Source organism: Pelodiscus sinensis, chromosome 2 (assembly GCF_049634645.1).
Source record: "Pelodiscus sinensis isolate JC-2024 chromosome 2, ASM4963464v1, whole genome shotgun sequence".
In the NCBI taxonomy this organism is placed as follows: Eukaryota; Metazoa; Chordata; order Testudines; family Trionychidae; genus Pelodiscus; species Pelodiscus sinensis.
Genome location: NC_134712.1, coordinates 222,470,909 through 222,488,731, shown reverse-complemented (window position 1 = coordinate 222,488,731; position 17,823 = coordinate 222,470,909). Strand labels below are relative to the sequence as shown.

The following is a 17,823-nucleotide window of genomic DNA, read 5'->3' as shown; positions in this document are numbered from 1 at the left end:
GTGAATAGTTTTATCTGTCTGGTTAGCTTGTTGATGATAGGAGGGTCAGAGATTGGGTCAGTCTTGCATTATTGGCATTTCAGCATCTTCAGAGGCCTTTGGATGGCAGGATATCTGTGTGACAACTGAGATACAAGTGTATTAGTGATGACACCTCTATTGTGTGGAGCAGAAACAAGACTGTTAAAAATAGCTGTGGAGAGAAAATGGAACAGTTGTCTATGTCAAAAGATGCAACATATTCTTAAGTTCCATTGGTTTGATTTTTGTCATAAACAAGGAGATATTGACAGTGATCCTTATGACAGTTTCCTGCACATTCCCTCTAGGTGTAAAATCTACTATTCCTTTCCCCCTTCTTTTAGAAAGTTTCAGGTGTTCTGGGAACACAGGCACTTAGTAGAACTCTCTCTTAGGCTCCAATCTGATCCAGGGCTTTCCTGATTGTCAGCCCTCCCACTGGAGCCTTGGTGTAATGCCTATCTGTCATGAATGCTCTTCATCTCTAATTCTTGAGCAGCCCAAGGACTTGTCTAAACAAAGGCATAAGGAGAGTAAAGGTAAATACCTCCTTAAGAAAAGGGATAAATTGCCTCAAGACCTCTAAGAAGTGTGGTTGTGTTTGGAAGTGAGCAGGAGCATGTATCAGCACTGATGGTACCGAGAGAAAATGGTCTGAAATGTTCTACTCAAGGCGCAGGGACAGCCCCTACTACCTCCCAAAGAGTGAAGGCCTATTCACCTTCTCTACTGATGACACATCACCACAAGAAGGTACCTCATACAATCCTGCACCAGCGGATTTACCTAGAGTTAGAAATTCTTCCCACTCTCTCTACCTGGTAGGCCTGCGTATTTCTTTCTTGTGGCTCTGGTGACCTACACTAATATGGAATCACTTATCCTTCCGGATTCAATATTCCATAGGACATTTCTACACCAGTGGAATGTCATTCACCAGTTCCAAGTACCAGTCATGGTGTAAAAGCTCCAACACCATTACTGTGCCACTAACCACCAGTTCCTCTCACCAACTGGAGTTTCACAAGATGGTATCATTGTCTCCTCCAATGGAGTCAGACAACTGATCATCTGATGAACAAGAATCTGTACCAGCAGCTACCCTTTTGGACCTGAGTTGAAAGATGAGCCTTTATGGCTTCCAGAGCCTCCCAGATTCCTTCATGTTCACACAGATCTCATTATTAGGCAAGGGTTCCTATTGCTATATAAGCCTGCCTACTAGTCATTCTGAATCTCCTGTGATCTTTACTTTACTTTAGAGCTCTGGATTACAGGGATTCTCAGAGAAGAACCTTAGACCCTTAGAAATGCTTTGAAGAAGAGGTATAGCTGATAACACTGGATCCACTGGCAGCACTTGCTTCCTCCTTTCCAAATGAGATTGTGGCACCAGACTCATCCTCATCACCAGATAACTATTGACAGGCTCAAGATCTCTCGAAGGATTGTGGAAATTCTTCGGCTTTCCTGGAGGAGGATCAAGTTTCAACCCATGGGTTTCTAGATACTCTCTAATATCCTAGCAACATGGTGCTCCCTATTAATGAGGTCATTTTGGAAGCTGCTAGGATGGTTTGGCATACCACAGCTGCCTGTGCCCTGGCCTTGAAAGGGGAAGAGAAAAAGGTCCTATTTTTTCTGTACTAAAGGGTAGAATATTTGTTCTCATCCTAATCTGAACTCTCTCATGATCCAGACTATCATGGAACAAAATGGGCTGTACCAGCCTACATTTTCTTCTTCAGGCAAGACTGTCAAGAGCCTGGATTCCTTCAGCAGAAATAATTGTCAGCTACTTTTTTATATAGTGAATTACCAGGCATTAGAGTCCAAGTATAACTTACTTAATTACAACAAATAATTGGAATTCTTTAATAATCTGGCACAGCACCTCATGCTTCCATTTCAGGCCATCCTGGGTGAAGGGAAATTGGGTATCAGATCATCCCTTCAGGCATCATTTGATGCAAGGGGTCTGGCTTCCGTCTCTGTGGGAACTTCAGTAATGAAGAGGTAGGCTTCATTGTAGCAATCCACAGGTTTCCCCAATGAGATTTAGGCAACAGTAGAAAATCTCTCCCTTCAGGATTAACAACTTGTTTTACAAGAAAAGAGATGAGTCACATCATTGCTTTAAGAATGGCAGTCGTCTCCTTGGTGATACTTTCTCAGTCTTGACAGAGTAAATATTCCATTCTGCTTCCAAAGGGTGCAGCGCACCAGGCACAATACACCATCATCATCCACTCTTGAGTCCCAGCCTATCAGCAAGATAGAATGCTTAAGACCCATCAGCCAGTCTCTGAAAGAAACTAGCCAACCAGCGACTGAAGAGCATACAAAGGTGGCAACATTTATGTCAGATAAATGTCTCCTAGCCATGACCTCAACCAGCTTCAATATCTACTCCTTTCTACTCTCTCTCAAAAACTTCCTTCCCCATCGCCTTCAAGAACCACTCTCAAGAAGTCTCTCAAACAGGGGGTGGACTCCCTAATTCATTTAGCAATGACAGAGCCTGTGTCCCCTCAAGACAGGGACAAAGCTTTTACTCAAGATATTCCATTCCCTCCATTGTTCTGACTGCCTTAGAGGCAGCTAGTGCCTGTTTTTTCAGGGGTGTGTAATTTTCCTTGCTACTCTTTCAGACCCGACTCCAGAATTCCAGTGGAATTCCTTGTGACTTTTCTGGGAATTTTTGCCATAAGCTCCAATATGGGCTTGCCTCCGTATAACCACTATACACCATGGCATTAGCTTGATACCTTCAGGGTTCTAAAGCAATTTGTTTGGCAGTGGGTTATTTTAGGCTATTAAAAGCTTTTTATTTTTTATTTTTCTATACACACATTTTTTTTTGTATCACTTGGTACAAGGGTTTAGTTATATGGGCTACATTTGGGATTTTTTCCAAAACCCAGTGGCTCTCAAAAACTTCTGTAATTTCTGCAGTGCCTGCTAGTTTAAGATTTTATTATTGACAGTATTTGGGATTAACGTCTGCTGCCGGACCATAGAATACCTAAAAATGTAACCTTCTGTGCAGATCCCTGGATTTTACTGGCCTTAAACATAAATCCTTGCTGCACTAAATGTCAAAATGGCCTGCCCTGCTGCATAAACCTGCTTCAGGGTATCACCTCCAATCATGTCATTTACATAATTCTATATTTTTACCCCATCAAGGAGGATTGCACCTATTAGTTTTTCTGCAATAATGCTGTGACACAGTGTAGGATTGTGCACCCACCCTTGTGGCAAGTGGGTGAATTGCATACTACGCTCCTCCCCACTGAATTCCAAAGTGTCCCCGTGACCTTTTATGTAGGGTAATGAAAAAAAATGCATTAACGTTATTTACCACCACCATCCATTGGTACACTTTACACTGTCAATTATTTTTTTAATATATGGGACTGCAGTGTTCAGTGGCAGAGTTTGCACATTAAGGCTCCTAAAATGTACTGTTGATTTCCAGGTCCCATTCGGTTTTTGCACTGGCTGTTACATTTTGGCGACTGCTTTGTAACAATTCCTTTCCTTTTTAGCTTGTTAAGAATAGCTTGGATTTCTCCCCTAGCATCTGGGGCCACTTTATACTACTTTACCTGCACTTTTTTGGAGGTGGGGAGGAACAAAGAGAGGTCTTTTTTTTACATGCCCATACACATTTTTTCCCTAGGTATATTCCCTTCAGTTGGTTTTTGCTGTGGGACTGCTGTGATACTGGCAATGGCTTTTTCAAAAGCCCAAACTTTTTCTTTGAGAGTCCACTCTTTCTTCTAGTACATCAATTTTCAAGATGTTTCTGATACCAGGAGCTACTACTACATCTAGGTGAACCCTTTCCCCAGTTTCTATTTTCATTGTTACTGTCTGGAGGGTCCCATTTACCCCTCTTCTGGTGACACCTTGCAGGTGTAGTTGCCTGGCATCCCAAGGGTATGTACGATCCTCCAGTACTGTAACCTCTGCACCTGTATTTACCAACATATCCCTAAGTTTCCAATTATTAGTATCCCAGTTAATTTTTACCCACATCATGGGGTTCCAATCTTTGGTGGCCACTGCATTAGAGTGCCCCGCCATTGATTTGGCTGATTGGTGGGCCCGGTCTTAATCTAGTGGTTTAGTTTTTCAGGGTTCCAGGTCAGGGTGTCCTGTTTTTCAGTGTCCCATTGGGAGGGTTTTTTATGGGGTCCAGAGGAGCAGAAGGCTCAGTAGTCTTGCCCCCTTTATTCCTATTCCTCTGCTGTCATTTTTTTAAACACGGCTACGTATAGGGCTTCATCCCATTTGTTCATGTTTTCCCTCTGACTTATTAATCATTTTCATAGAGCTTTACGAGTGGGCACCTTACTTTTGTCGGCTCCCATGACAGCTACGTCTTGATCCTTTCCTCAGCTGTTTTTTCCTGTAGCCCCTAGACCTTTCTTAGATGCCATTGTACTTACTGCAACCGTGATAGGGTGGCCCACCATAGCTGAAGAAAGCCCCATTAAGAAACTGTGCAGCTGGGGGGTTCCCTTTTTAGAGTTTTTGGAACATTGAGGCAGTGACTTCTATCTCATTGGGATCATCAGGACCTCCCTCATCAAATAACACTTTACCTACTGCTAGTTCATGGAGAGCCTCACCCCGTTTATTACCTATGTGTGCCAATAGAATGCTTAAGACCCATCAGCCAGTCTCTGAAAGAAACTAGCCAACCAGTGACTGAAGAGCATACAAAGGTGGCAATATTTATGTCAGATAAATGTCTCCTAGCCATGACCTCAACCAGCTTCAATATCTACTCCTTTCTACTCTCTCTCAAAAACTTCCTTCCCCATCGCCTTCAAGAACCACTCTCAAGAAGTCTCTCAAACAGGGGGTGGACTCCCTAATTCATTTAGCAATGACAGAGCCTGTGTCCCCTCAAGACAGGGACAAAGCTTTTACTCAAGATATTCCATTCCCTCCATTGTTCTGACTGCCTTATAGGCAGCTAGTGCCTGTTTTTTCAGGGGTGTGTAATTTTCCTTGCTACTCTTTCAGACCCGACTCCAGAATTCCAGTGGAATTCCTTGTGACTTTTCTGGGAATTTTTGCCATAAGCTCCAATATGGGCTTGCCTCCGTATAACCACTATACACCATGGCATTAGCTTGATACCTTCAGGGTTCTAAAGCAATTTGTTTGGCAGTGGGTTATTTTAGGCTATTAAAAGCTTTTTATTTTTTATTTTTCTATACACACTTTTTTTTTGTATCACCTATTTTGTGCCAATGGGGAATGGGCTCATCCATATCATCTATAGAGTCATATTTACTCTGTACAGCCCCTCTTAACATGTCCCAAATGTTCCCACTATGGCTCTTAAAGACTTGATTAATAACAGGGCCAGAGGATGGTTTATCCAACGCCCTAGCCTCCTTTTTCCTAGTACGATAGCATCTCACCCTTGATTTTAAACCTGGAGTAACCTCTTGGAAATGGTTTCCTTTGTTCTCCAACTGATTCACTGTTGGAGATCATTCAGTTCAGGGGCAATGTAATTCCTACTTTTAGTAACTGTTTTACCCCTCTCACGTCCTTCGCCTCCTGCAGTTGATATACTGACTACAGGGACAGGGAGTTGGGCAGAGTTTTCCCGATCACCATCCATTTTCTCTGTCTTAAGGATGTCATCTGCCCCCTCTACATTATCATCACTCTAGATATCTCCATCCCAATCCTCTGAGTCTCAATCATCCTGCCTGTATAAGGCTGCCAACTTTGCACTGCTAACTTTGTTTCTACTATAAGAAGCCACCTGTATCTCAGTGGTCTGCCTCCCTTGCGATACTAGGAGTTCGTTTAATTTCCTCTCTTGACTGTCTACGAAACTCTGCGCCTCCCTCATTCCCTGCCTTAACAATTGAATGGTATTTTCAGCTTGTTCCAATTATAGATGTAGTTTGTTTTGCTCACTGGCTACTTGATCCATATGTCTGTCTTCTGCCTCTAAGGCAGTTAGCTAGAGCCAGGAGATCACCTGATGAGCGGTACTGTTTTGTCCTTTCGGCATGTCTACAAGTTCCCCAGGCTTTCACCATATCGCCTTAATTTCATCTCTAACCCAGCCGACTGGTGGCTGACTTCGTGCAAGATATTGTGTAAGAACAGTCCAGGGATTGTCAGGTGGTCATCCTGGTATCAATCGCTGGTCCTGATCTTCCTGGCCTCCTGTATGTTTGAACAGAGGCATTCTTCTAATTTCCTAGTGATCTGGGTCCCCTTGTATCCTGTTTATGACACCAGTTGTCGTGTGTTTGAGGTATTGGACCCAAAAGGAGCCAGGAAACACTAGAGATATTCACTCAACTTTTACCTTTATTGCAAACCTTATAGTTAATGTTACCAATAGCTATAAGTCACATACAGTTCACCTGTTAAGCAGTCTTACAATGCCGGACAAGAGGTTGTGACCCCTCTTTTCCCCATGCGTGGAGGCACCTACAATGCATTTGCCAGTATGAACAGTTCAGCTTTTGGTTGCCACAAACAAAGTATGTGGATGTACCGTGCTCAGTCCCTCCTAGTGATTGCCTTGCTTAAACCTATATTTATACTAGGCTTGACTTGGTTACCTATAACTGATTAACCACACATTGTCTAGAACTACATTGCTTTTTTCTTCTTTAACCTAAAGTACGCTACAACAGTAGTGTATCGTAAGTAAAACTAGTAATGGATGAGTTAATCAGTAAATTGTTTACTTCTTTTTGGCTAATAGTTTTATGACTGCCAGGTCATGTTTTATACTTCTGCTTATCTTTTGGAATGTTTCTATTTAATTCATTGTGATTATTTATTGTGGTCATGCTCTGCCAACTTCCTTAAGCACAGAAAGCCGTATTTTTACATGCTTGCTTCAGGCCTTGCCTGCATACTCATATTGCATCCAACTTTATCCAGGTGTAAGCTTGCCTGATCACCTGACCATACTTCGGTCAAGACAGTGCCATGCAGACTTCCCCACAAAGACTTATATGTCCCGTAGACCCAAAGACTTATGCCAGGAGGAGCTGGCCATTGGTTTTCCAGACTGAGGATTGAGAAATAGGCCAATAACATATCTTTATATAAAAAGTTAAGTTACAAAACCACAACAACGTATCCATTCAGGCAAACAGCATGCCAAGGTAATGGACTTTCTCTCAGCAGGAAAACAGGACCTGGTGAGAGATGACAGAAAGCCATGACACTTTTTGCAAAAGTAAAAATCTTTATGAAACTAGGTTTCCTGGAACACTAAAACAATGGCTCCAACAACAAATGCCACACAAGTGATGGAAAAAATGAATACATATTATCTGGAAATCCTTGGAATTAAGTGAAAGTCAGTGGCCAAGAGCTGACAAAAAGCAATTAAAAAATGAAGGTAGTTACATTTGTGGAGGCAAGGTGGTTACCACTCGGCGGGAACAGCATTAACATGGATCCTGAAGTAGAAAAATCACAGATGGAAGCTGATTAATAGCATATTGTTCCACATTAAGTATCAAACACAGTCCGTGAAAATGACAGTTATTCAGTGTTACCCACCTACAGGCAACTACGGGGATAAGATCAAAGATCAGTTCTGTAATTGCTTACGAACTCTGGTTCATAGTATAAAATCTTCTTGTAGTGGATAGGTCAGATCAAAGAAATGGGAAAGAATGTCCTTGTGTCCCTACATCAGAACAATAAAAGACTGGCAGGACTGTGCCTGTTATCATGACATAAGTTGTGGATACCCATAAAGAAACTTGGAATCACGAGGAGCCAGTCTGACAGTGTGTGTACTAGAAAGGCGTTTAGATCAACTCCCTGGGACGTCATAGAGTAAGTACAAAGGAGTTGATGTCAGAATTTGTGGGGCAAGGCTGAAGATTAAACTTAAGAAAATCTAAATTATCCAGATATTAAGAAAATTGATAACAAAAGGCTAACATGTGAGAAGAGATTTAACACGTTACAAAAGTTAGAGGCATCATAAAAATGTAGAACTGGAAGGAACTGCAGTTGGTCATCTAGTCCAGTCCCAGCAACCACCTGCCAAATCTGGTACTATTAAGAATCTGGCCAGAGGAGGTGATGGTGCCGGTGCCACTGCCCACCTTAAAACATTTAGTTCAATGGTTAGACAACTTGGGTCTGGGTTCAGTTCCCTTCCTAAGCAGAAGAGAGAGAGGATCTTATCTGGGCTTTCCCATACTGCTTAGGAGAGTGCTTTAACCACTCAGCTGATGTTAGGCTCCCTTAATCCCTCCTGTTGAAGCAGTTCCATTGTTTACAAATAATTAGAGTTACTGGAAAATTAGGACTGAACCCTAGGGCTACATCTACACTGCAGGCTTCTTGTAAGAACTTTTTGTAGAAGAGGTTTTCCATAAAAAGTTCTTGCGCAAGAGTGCATCCACACTGCCATATGCTTTTGTGCAGGAGAGCGTCCACACTGCTGTGGATGCTCTTGCACAAGAAAGCTCTGATGGCCATTCATAGGCACCTGTGCTTTTTTCTGATAGGGGTTTTGTTGTCCATCCACACACGCCTTTTTGCACAAGAGGTCTTGCGCTAAAAGGCTTATTCCTTGTAGAAAGAGGAATAACTCTTGCGCAAAAAGCCCTGTCTTCTGATGATCTACTGTACTCTTTGTTGCGCAAAAATGCACTTGGTGTGTGCACGCTCTGCAAGTTTTTGCGCAAAAACTCTGCAGTGTAGATGTAGCTTGGGTGTCCCTCCTCCCCAGTGGATGCCCAACCATTGGCTATTAGGTAATTCTCTTTCTCAGGACTAGAGACTTTGTTAAATGTTTCAATAGAGGAAGCTGAGGGAGCCCCATATCCCAGCTGAGTGATCTCACCACTAAATTAAAAGTGTTAAGTTGATCACCACCATCACCTTCTCTGGTCTGTTTGTGCAGAGTGAGACAGGTGACTACGGTAATTCATTTGACAAGAAATGACTTGGACATCTGAGCTGCCTGCCTTCAGGAGAGGGGTTCGTGACTGAGATTGCAAGCAAAGATAGAGGTTCTCTGCATCCAGGACTAGGTGCCTATGTTCATGAGAGCTTTAGGGCACAAATGCCCTCTCTCACCCACATCTCCCATTGGCTAGGGTAAGCAGCTCCCAGAATAGTGTGCTAGCTTTTGTGGATCACATTTTTTGGCACCTGTCTCTCTCCATTCATTGTATAAGGAACCTTATAAGACCTTATGTTGTGTGGGAGCACATTAGAAGCTTTACTAAAATCAAGATAATGTCCTCTGCTTCCCCCATCCATTAGGCCATTAGCCCATGAAAGAAGGAAATTAAGTTGGTTCAGCATGATTTTTCCAAATAAATCCATGTTGGCTATTATTAATCACTCTGTTTTTCTCGAAAGACAGGTGCTATGTTTTTTCTATCCTCTTGGACCTCCCCTATCCTCCATGAGTTCTTGAAGATAATTGCTAACAGTTCCAACATTGCTTCATGTAGTTCTTTAAGAGTTCTAGGATGAACCTTGTCAGGCCCTGCTGCCTTAAATAAATCTAATTGTATTCAATTGTTTCATCCCTACTCTATCTTGCATTCCTTTCCCTTTGTTTTTAATTTTAATTGTGTTAATACATCTGATCGCCATTAACCACTTTATTGGAGACTGAAACAAAATAGGCATTAAGTGTGTCAGTCTTCTTGATGTCATCTGTTGTTAAAACTCCTTCCTTACTATCTAGTGGATGTGCACTTTCCTTCAGCTTTTTTCCTGCTTCTAATGTGCGTATAAAATCCTTCTTACTGCTTTTTACATCCCATGTAATTCCTTTTGTCTTTCTGATTTTGCTTGTGCTAGTCTTTTGTACTCCACCATAGTAATTTGTCCATGTTTTCAGTTTTTGTGTGATTCTTTTTGATCTTTAGGTCATTAAAGAGTTCTGAGAGAGCCATATTGTCCTCTTACTATTTTTCCTATTTTGCTTCCATCAGAATAGTGTACCCTCTTACCTTGAATATTTATTGTTTCTTTGAGAAACAGCCAGTTCTTCTGAACTCCTTTATCCCTTAGATTTTCTTCCCAGGGGGGCTTATCTATCACCTCTCTGAGTTGGTTAAAATAATTTTTTTATGTCCACAGTCCTTATTCTGTTGCTCATGTTTCTTTCTTTCCTTGGAGTTATGAAGGCTATCACAATCACTTTCACCCAAATTGTCTTAGGTTTTCAGGTTCCCAATCAATTTCTCCATTAGTCAGAATCAAGTCTAAAATAGCTGTTCCTCTCTTCCTCCACGTTTTGAAGCAAAAATTGTCCCCAATATGTTCCAGGAACTTACTGGACATTTTGTGTTTTGCTATATTACTTTTCCAACAGATGTCTGGATCAGTAAAGTCCGCTTGTGTTTTTCATATTTTTGTTGTTTGTCCTGGGAAAGTCTCACCCACCTCTGCCTTTTCAGTTGGTAATCTATAATAGACTCCTGTTGTGACATTGCTTCTGTTTTTCCCATGCCTTTCCCCTGCAGGCTAAGCCTGAAAAACCAGCTGTTAACCATTTAAAACTGCCATGGGCTGCTGAATAAGACCTAGCAGAAGAACATTAGTATGATACCACAGTAGTGTTTTGTACATGTTAAAATGATAATATTTGGGGGTAAGCTGTTTGTGAATCTTTAAAAGCCTAATTGAATAATCAGTAGTCAACAATGCAGTTTTTAATTTGGGCTCTTTTTTAAAAAACAGGTCACCATGAAAGCAAAGCAATTGAAGGAATCTGTTGCACATACCCCAGGTATGTATTCCTAAGTCTGAATCAATGCTATTAAAAACAAATTATTTATGTTATGCATTTCCAATATATAGCACATTTTGCAGCTTTCAGAGGGATGTTTGTAGCTTTGTCTGTGAAAGCACCACACTCCTGCTCTCAGCAAGCACAAAGGTTGATGGACATTCTGAGGATGTCCTCCCCTTAGAAGTGGCTCTGTAAAGGCTCTCTTTAGGACATTTGTATTCTGTTTATTTATTCTAATGGTATCTATGAGTGTGCTAGTTAACTTGGAGATTAAAATAATAACCAGGTAATTCCCCACCCTGAAATGCTTACAATTGAATTGAGATGACTGACTGACAAAAGGATCTGGGCTTGGAGAATACAGTGCAGGATTTTTAACAATGTATTTAACCCCTTTCAAGGTGCTACTATTTTGTTTGTTATAAAGTTTTTAATTTCTTTTTCTAGAAAATTGAAAATATTTCAACCCTTGCCTGTTTCCAATTTATTTTATTTTAGCCCTTATTTTGGGGGAGTGGATGTTCATGGTTTCAGTGAGTAATCTGTTTTTGAATATTCTGGATTTGCCATTCTTGCCAGAATTAAATAAAATCTAGCTACTAGAACCTACTGAATACCAGAAAAACTTTACATTTTTTGCTCAAATTGAAATTGAATTGTATTTTTTCACGTTTTCTCTGTGTGCGTTAGAATGTTGGGAGAAAGTAGTCAAATTTTAATCCCATACATGCTCTCAGGAATCTTATTTTAATCTTGCATTTATTATAATGAATTCATAGTGGCATGCAAATGCTACCAAAACTTCCATATTTAAATAGAATGGATTTCCTAAACCCCTCACAAGAGCCATGAGAAAGTCATTAAATGAGTAACACAAGAATCTGACAATATACTTTGCAGCGAGGATGAACATACGTGCTCAATTTCTTGTATGATTGTGATGAGACACTTAGGTTCAAATTGCAATCAGACAATAAATGTATAGTAGATCAGTCATTTCAGGAATGATGTAAGTTTACATTTTCTAAAATTCTCCTTTCCTGCCTGTAACCTCTTCCAGTGAAGATTTGAAAAGGAATGGTGTAGATTGAGAGTGATAGATATGAGAAGGCTGGGGCAGTCAGGATAAACACAGGGGACAAAGAACAGAAGTGCACCCAGGGAAACTAGATAATTTACAATGATATGGGAATTTGGACAACAGAGAATTCAATAAATATGACATATAAGGAATGAGAGGAGAGGGGATTATGAACTTCAAAGAAAACACAGTTACAGAGAAACAATGAGAAGAGGTTGCTATTATGGACTGGTTTGGAGAGAGGTAGAAAGAAAAGAAATGGTGGGGTTAGAACAGGAAGTACATATACAATGTTTAGTGATTTTTTTTTTAATTTCAGGTATTCATACTCTTTTATTGTATTTCCCTTGCATTTATTCCTTAACTCTGTTTGCTCAAAATAGTCACCCAGTCCCCCTTCTGTCAGTATAACTGTATACTCTGCATTATGTAATTCATAGCTGGAAACAGATCAGAATACACAGAAACATTCCATTGGATGGGGACCTCATGCATCATGTATAGTGGGAATAACCATCTTTGAACTTTTAATGTTTGTGCTGGCCTTTTGTGTTGTATATCTGAGGGGAAACACCAAGAGATAAATCTACAAAGGGACTTAGGTGCTTAGTAGGCTTTTTAGACACAAGTCCAAAATTCAGAGCCTTAAAACTTCTTTTCACCTGTCACCTAACTACACCCGAGTTTCCCCAGTAAACTCCCCTTGATGCCTACATTTCTTCCATGGCATGCCCAAAGCCTTCAGAGTCTTGGTACCTCAGAGCTATTTGGTGCCTAAAGTCTAGGCTAGGGAGAGAATGAGAATACTCGTTAGGCTACAGTCAGTGTATACTCTCTGGAGCTGCAGGTTCCAGTTCATGCTCCATTGTCTATTTGAGTATTTTATAAAAAAGCATGGGACAGATTCAACAGGAGAGACTTTAAGAGGCCTTCTGCAGAATGCCTATGTGGTTAGAGCATTCTTCTGTGGGGGGGAGACTTGGATTCAAGTGACTGCTGAGAATCAGGAGTGGTATGTTTGAACCTACGACTTCCACATCTTAGGTGAGCAGTGGGCTATAAGGCTGACCTGACTTACTTAACTCTAGGAGAGAGTTTGCAACCATAAACCCCCCACATGGAGACAGGCACCTCCCTTTGAGGAGTGGGGCTTTGACCCCATCCCTCTGCCCAGCATGTTTTGTTGCTTAAATTAGGTAGCTTCCTACTCACCTAACTTGCATTTCACCCCATGCATTGTATAGTATGCCCATCTGGGCACCGGAGGTGGCTTCTACTGGATGGCAGGACACCTAATTTTAGATACTGTGACACTGAATTTAAGCCCTCTTTGTGGATCTAGCCCAAAATATATATGAACCTTGTGGTTTGTAAGTGATGAATTTGGCAGGTTACTACAGATAGAAGGATAAAAGATAAATGTTTTTTAAACTTTTTTTTAATTAAAACCTTCTAAAATGCAGAAAATTGCCCTTAGTATTTTGAAATGCTCAGGGAAGGGAGAGCGTTAGAATTCCTGTAGTATTTTGTTTGTTTCCAGACTCGCTTTAACTGGCTTCCAATTTACTGAGAGGGAGTTATGCCACAACCTCTGCTCCAGCAGTTCTGTTGGTTTTTGGGGGACTTTGTAACTTGGTTTGTCAACCACAAGGGCTCTCCCTGCTCTGTCTCACAGCTATAGATCTCTTAGCACTACCCAGTTCTCTTTTCATTTGACGTCAGTGGTTTTTACATATAATGCTATTTCCAACAGGAATTGTTAGATTCTCTGATCTTAGAAACTTGGCCCAGAATTCGAGAAATGCCAAAACGAACTTGGATTTGCCAGACAATATAATTACACAGCGAGATATAGATGAGGAGGAGGAGGAGAAAGAGAAGGAGAACTATGATCATGACCCAGAACAGATGGATATTCCAACAAATCACAGAGAAGCTATGCCGAGTGAAACTAGACACCGCAAGCGAAAAATAGCCAATTCATCTGAAATAACTCTAGCAACAATGAAAGAGGTGGTAGAAGATAAATGCAGGGGAAAGCGTCAGAAAGACTTTGATAACACAGAAAAGGATGAATATAGCGATGATGAGAGCAGAAAAAAAGAGAAAAGCCATGGTTCTGAAGAACTGTGGACTCAGAATCAACAGAATCGTCTTGAATTAGCCTTACAACAGTATCCAAAGGGAACATCAGACCGCTGGGATAAGATAGCAAAATGTGTCCCAGGAAAAAGTAAGGTATGGTCATTGTTTTCTCTAGGTTTAAACTACTTATAAACCAATAAGTTATCTGGATAGGACTTTTCCTACCAAGTGGCTATCAGTCTGAGGTCTTTAATCCAGCCTGTTACTATCTGGTAACTCAAAGGTATTATTTCCGCATAGATTGATACTTTATTTTTAAATTATTTTCTTCGTGTTGGAAAAATTAAGTCAAACTGACTGCCATTTTTTAAAGTATCAGACTTTACTCACAGTTAAAAATTGGAAAGGCTAGAGGAAAATAGATTCAAGTTTTCATCAAATCCTAATTGTTGCATTTGGTGACTGAATGTTTGATAATCTTCCATGCTCACGTTTTCTATAGCATCTTCTGCACTGAACAGTTGATGAATGAACCATTAATAGAAGTAATTCCAATGATTGTCATAATCCTCAATAACCTATTTAATTTACCAGTATACTAGGATATTTTAGATAACATAATTTCTCTTTATGTAAAGATCGTATTTAATTTCTAGAAAATGAAGCAAAAGCATGTGGAGAAGCTGAAATTATAAATCTATTAAATTATATGGAAGACAAGCCCTAGGCAGAACTAACAAAGGCAACGTGTTCATGACCAAACCTTTAGTTTGTCATTGGGTAGGTTCAGTAAGAGCCCAGTATTTGTGATTCAGTTCAATTTGCAGTGAGATCCAGTGCTGATGCTTTGAAGCAGCAGGATATCTTCATGTTACTTGCACCAAAAGATCAATGTTAGTAAGGAGGGAAGTGCATGAGGGGTTCAACCAACAGGCGGTTTTGCTCTCAAAATAGTCCAGCAATTTAAATTCTATGATGGGTTTGCTACATTAGAGTAACAGTAAGGGCTTGTCTATGTTTGGAAATATATGAATTACCTGTTCCAGGCTCTATACTTGGTAGCTGTTTTGGTAAATTTTCATGAGTAGACAAGTCCTAAGAGTGAGGCAATTTCAGAGACACTGTTGACAATATTACAAAACTCTGCTGGTTCCCTATTTTAATAATTAGTTTGCTAGACGTTGTCAAGAAAGAGACTGTTAATATAAGGCACATTTTCTTCTATTTTTCTCTGGTCTCTAAAAACATCTGTAAAGGGCCCTGCACTGAAAATTCTTTTTCGTACTCCAATTTTCATTATCTGCAGATTGCCTTGGACTTCTGAACATTCAGTACATGGGTGAATATTCTTTTACATGTTTTCAGTAGTAAAACTACTTTAAAAACATCCTTAACAGTTTTTATAAGACATAAAATGCGTTCAATAGAAGTAATAGGAAGATACTAAATCATAGTTAATCCTTTTAAAAGATAAAAATTGTGTGTTGTGTTTTTTTTGCAGGAAGAGTGTGTGGCAAGATACAAGTTGCTTGTTGAACTGGTACAAAAGAAAAAAATGGCTAAAAGCTGAATCTTCTGAGCAAAAGAGTTTTATTTCTATTTTTCAGAATGAGATTATATTTTAAATCTCATATGCAGACATTTGAATTTTTGTACTGCAGTATTTCTATCTGTCATGTGCCTTAGTAAAAACAAAATATCAATAAATCTTATGCTGTCTTGCTTAACAATTTTCTGTGTTGAAGAATTTAGATGTATTTTGTTTTGGAGAACGACCTTCACAGACATCTTATTGCATATGTCTTGGTAACTGGTAGATCTTTCAGAAGACCCTTGTAGTTTATTGCATGGTGACTTCAGTATGAATGAATGTGCAGTATACAAAGGGTAAAAGGTGTCACCTTTCAGGAGGCAAAAGAGATGTACATTTATATAAAAGCAGTTCTAAAAATGTAAACAAAAATGAGATTGTGCTATGCATGTATGTCTGCGTAGATGTGTGTACATACATTTAATGTACACATACTACTTAAAAATGTGTTATATATTTTAGAGCTATGAACGTTACACATATTCATATATATTATGCCTGCAATATAATTTCTCTTTCACATAGCTTGTGATAATATGCAGTAATATTAAGTAGTGCTATTATTTAGCTATATTTTAATTAAAGTTTTAAGAGGGTTTACTTCTAACATATGTTTCATATCATTCAGATTTTGAATTTACAGAATTTGATTTAAATATCAACATTCATATCCCCACTATTATTTTAATTTTTCCTATTTGTAGTTCTCCTTTTGTTACTTTTGCTGCTTCATTTTTACAGCTGAGCAACTATATTTAGTTATAGTTCATCACTTGCTGCAGTGCTGTTTAGAACTTTGAAAAGCTATAAGAAGATTTAAACAATGGAGTGATAAGGTCATTAAAATGACACCAGCAAATTGGAGATGTGAAATATACTCTTGTGCCAGAATATGAAGGACTACGGCCTCTTTTAGAATTACTCTAAAATTTAATATAAATATTTAATGCTGATATGGTTTAAAGGCCTTTTTTTCTCCTTAAAGGGATGGTAGACAGCTATAGTTCCAGAGCTGAAATCAGTGGAAGCTATTTGTGCTTAGGAGCAGAGCTGCTCAGAAATTTTCCACTGGAACATTTTTCATTGAAAAACTGATTCACTGAAAGAAACATATTGCAGAAATGTCTCAATATAAACAAAATTTCATTTGAGGGAAGAATAAAGGGGGGGTATATTTCAATGAGGTGAAAATATTCTGTTTTCAGAATGAAATTTTCAGAATGAAATTTCAAATTTTTTAGCATATTTTTAATTTATATTTGTTTTATTCATATACACATACTCTTAAATAAAAATATCAAAATTAAAACAATGTTTCAGCTGATCCACAACAACTTTGTTGCATGGGAAATTTTGAATTTTTTTGTCCTGTTTAAGAAAAGAAAAAGCTTTCAGACTGTGGAAACTTCCGTGAAATAGAAAATCTGGTTCTTGCCCAGCTCTGAAAAATTATGTCCTCTATATGATAAAATTTAGTGTTACTTTTAGCAATTATTTTCCAAATAAAAATTCTAAGGTGCAAATTTTAACTTAATAACCCTAAAAGTTAACTTAGAAATATACATGTATAATATTGACTGTGGAATTATTCAGCAGATTTTCAGAGACAGAATAGTATTACATATCCAGTATGTCTTTTTCATTCACTTGGAATTTCATTTGAGAGTCAACTTTCTTCATTTTGCTGAGAACTAAAACCCAGATCCTCAGATGTAACTAAATCATTATTTCAGTTATGTTATCTTGTGTCTGGAAAAACTTCACTGATTTTACTAATGTTTTCTATACCAGATAAAAGTTATTCTGAGTTTAACTATTATATTTATTGATCAAGAGTTCAAGGTGGAATTTTCAGCAGTTGAGTAAAAATAGGGTTTTAAAGCAATGGATTCTCTTTTTCATCTTTGGGGGTATGGAGTTTGTTTTTGTTTTTTTTTCTGTCTAGCAGGGGAAACAGGAAGTCTACAGCTCAGATTCCTCAGGAATGTCTCAAATTTTGTAAAATATAATTTTAACTGCCATATCCTGAGCTATTAGGCAAGGCTGGGGCAGGAATAGGGACAGGATTCAAGAGCAGGCCGGAAGCCTAGGGAGTCTGTAACATCGGGCAGCAGGAGTGTTCCTAGCTGAGTGGTGCTGTTGCACAGAGATATTGAGCAGAACTGGACCCAGAATTGATCCCTGTAGAACCCACTCATACCCTTCCAGCGTGACTGAGAGCTAATTTCTGGGAATTGTTTTGCACCCACCTTATAGTAG

At 39.3% G+C, this 17,823-nt stretch overlaps 1 protein-coding gene across 2 annotated transcripts in view; it reads left to right on the top strand.

Annotated features, from left to right (window-relative positions):
* DNAJC1 (DnaJ heat shock protein family (Hsp40) member C1) overlaps positions 1-16,876 on the top strand; it is a 255,175-nt gene extending 238,299 nt beyond the window's left edge. Inside the window, exons 10-12 of one of the 2 annotated variants that reach the window (XM_075922502.1) lie at positions 10,756-10,804; positions 13,642-14,126; positions 15,475-16,876. In XM_075922502.1, coding sequence (XP_075778617.1) covers positions 10,756-10,804; positions 13,642-14,126; positions 15,475-15,543 — 603 coding nt within the window. In that variant the 3' untranslated portion in view covers positions 15,544-16,876. Of the gene's footprint in view, positions 1-10,755; positions 10,805-13,641; positions 14,127-15,279; positions 15,313-15,474 lie in introns of those variants that run through there. The other variant, XM_075922503.1, reaches the window with a different exon arrangement.
* The last annotated feature ends 947 nt before the right edge of the window (positions 16,877-17,823 follow it).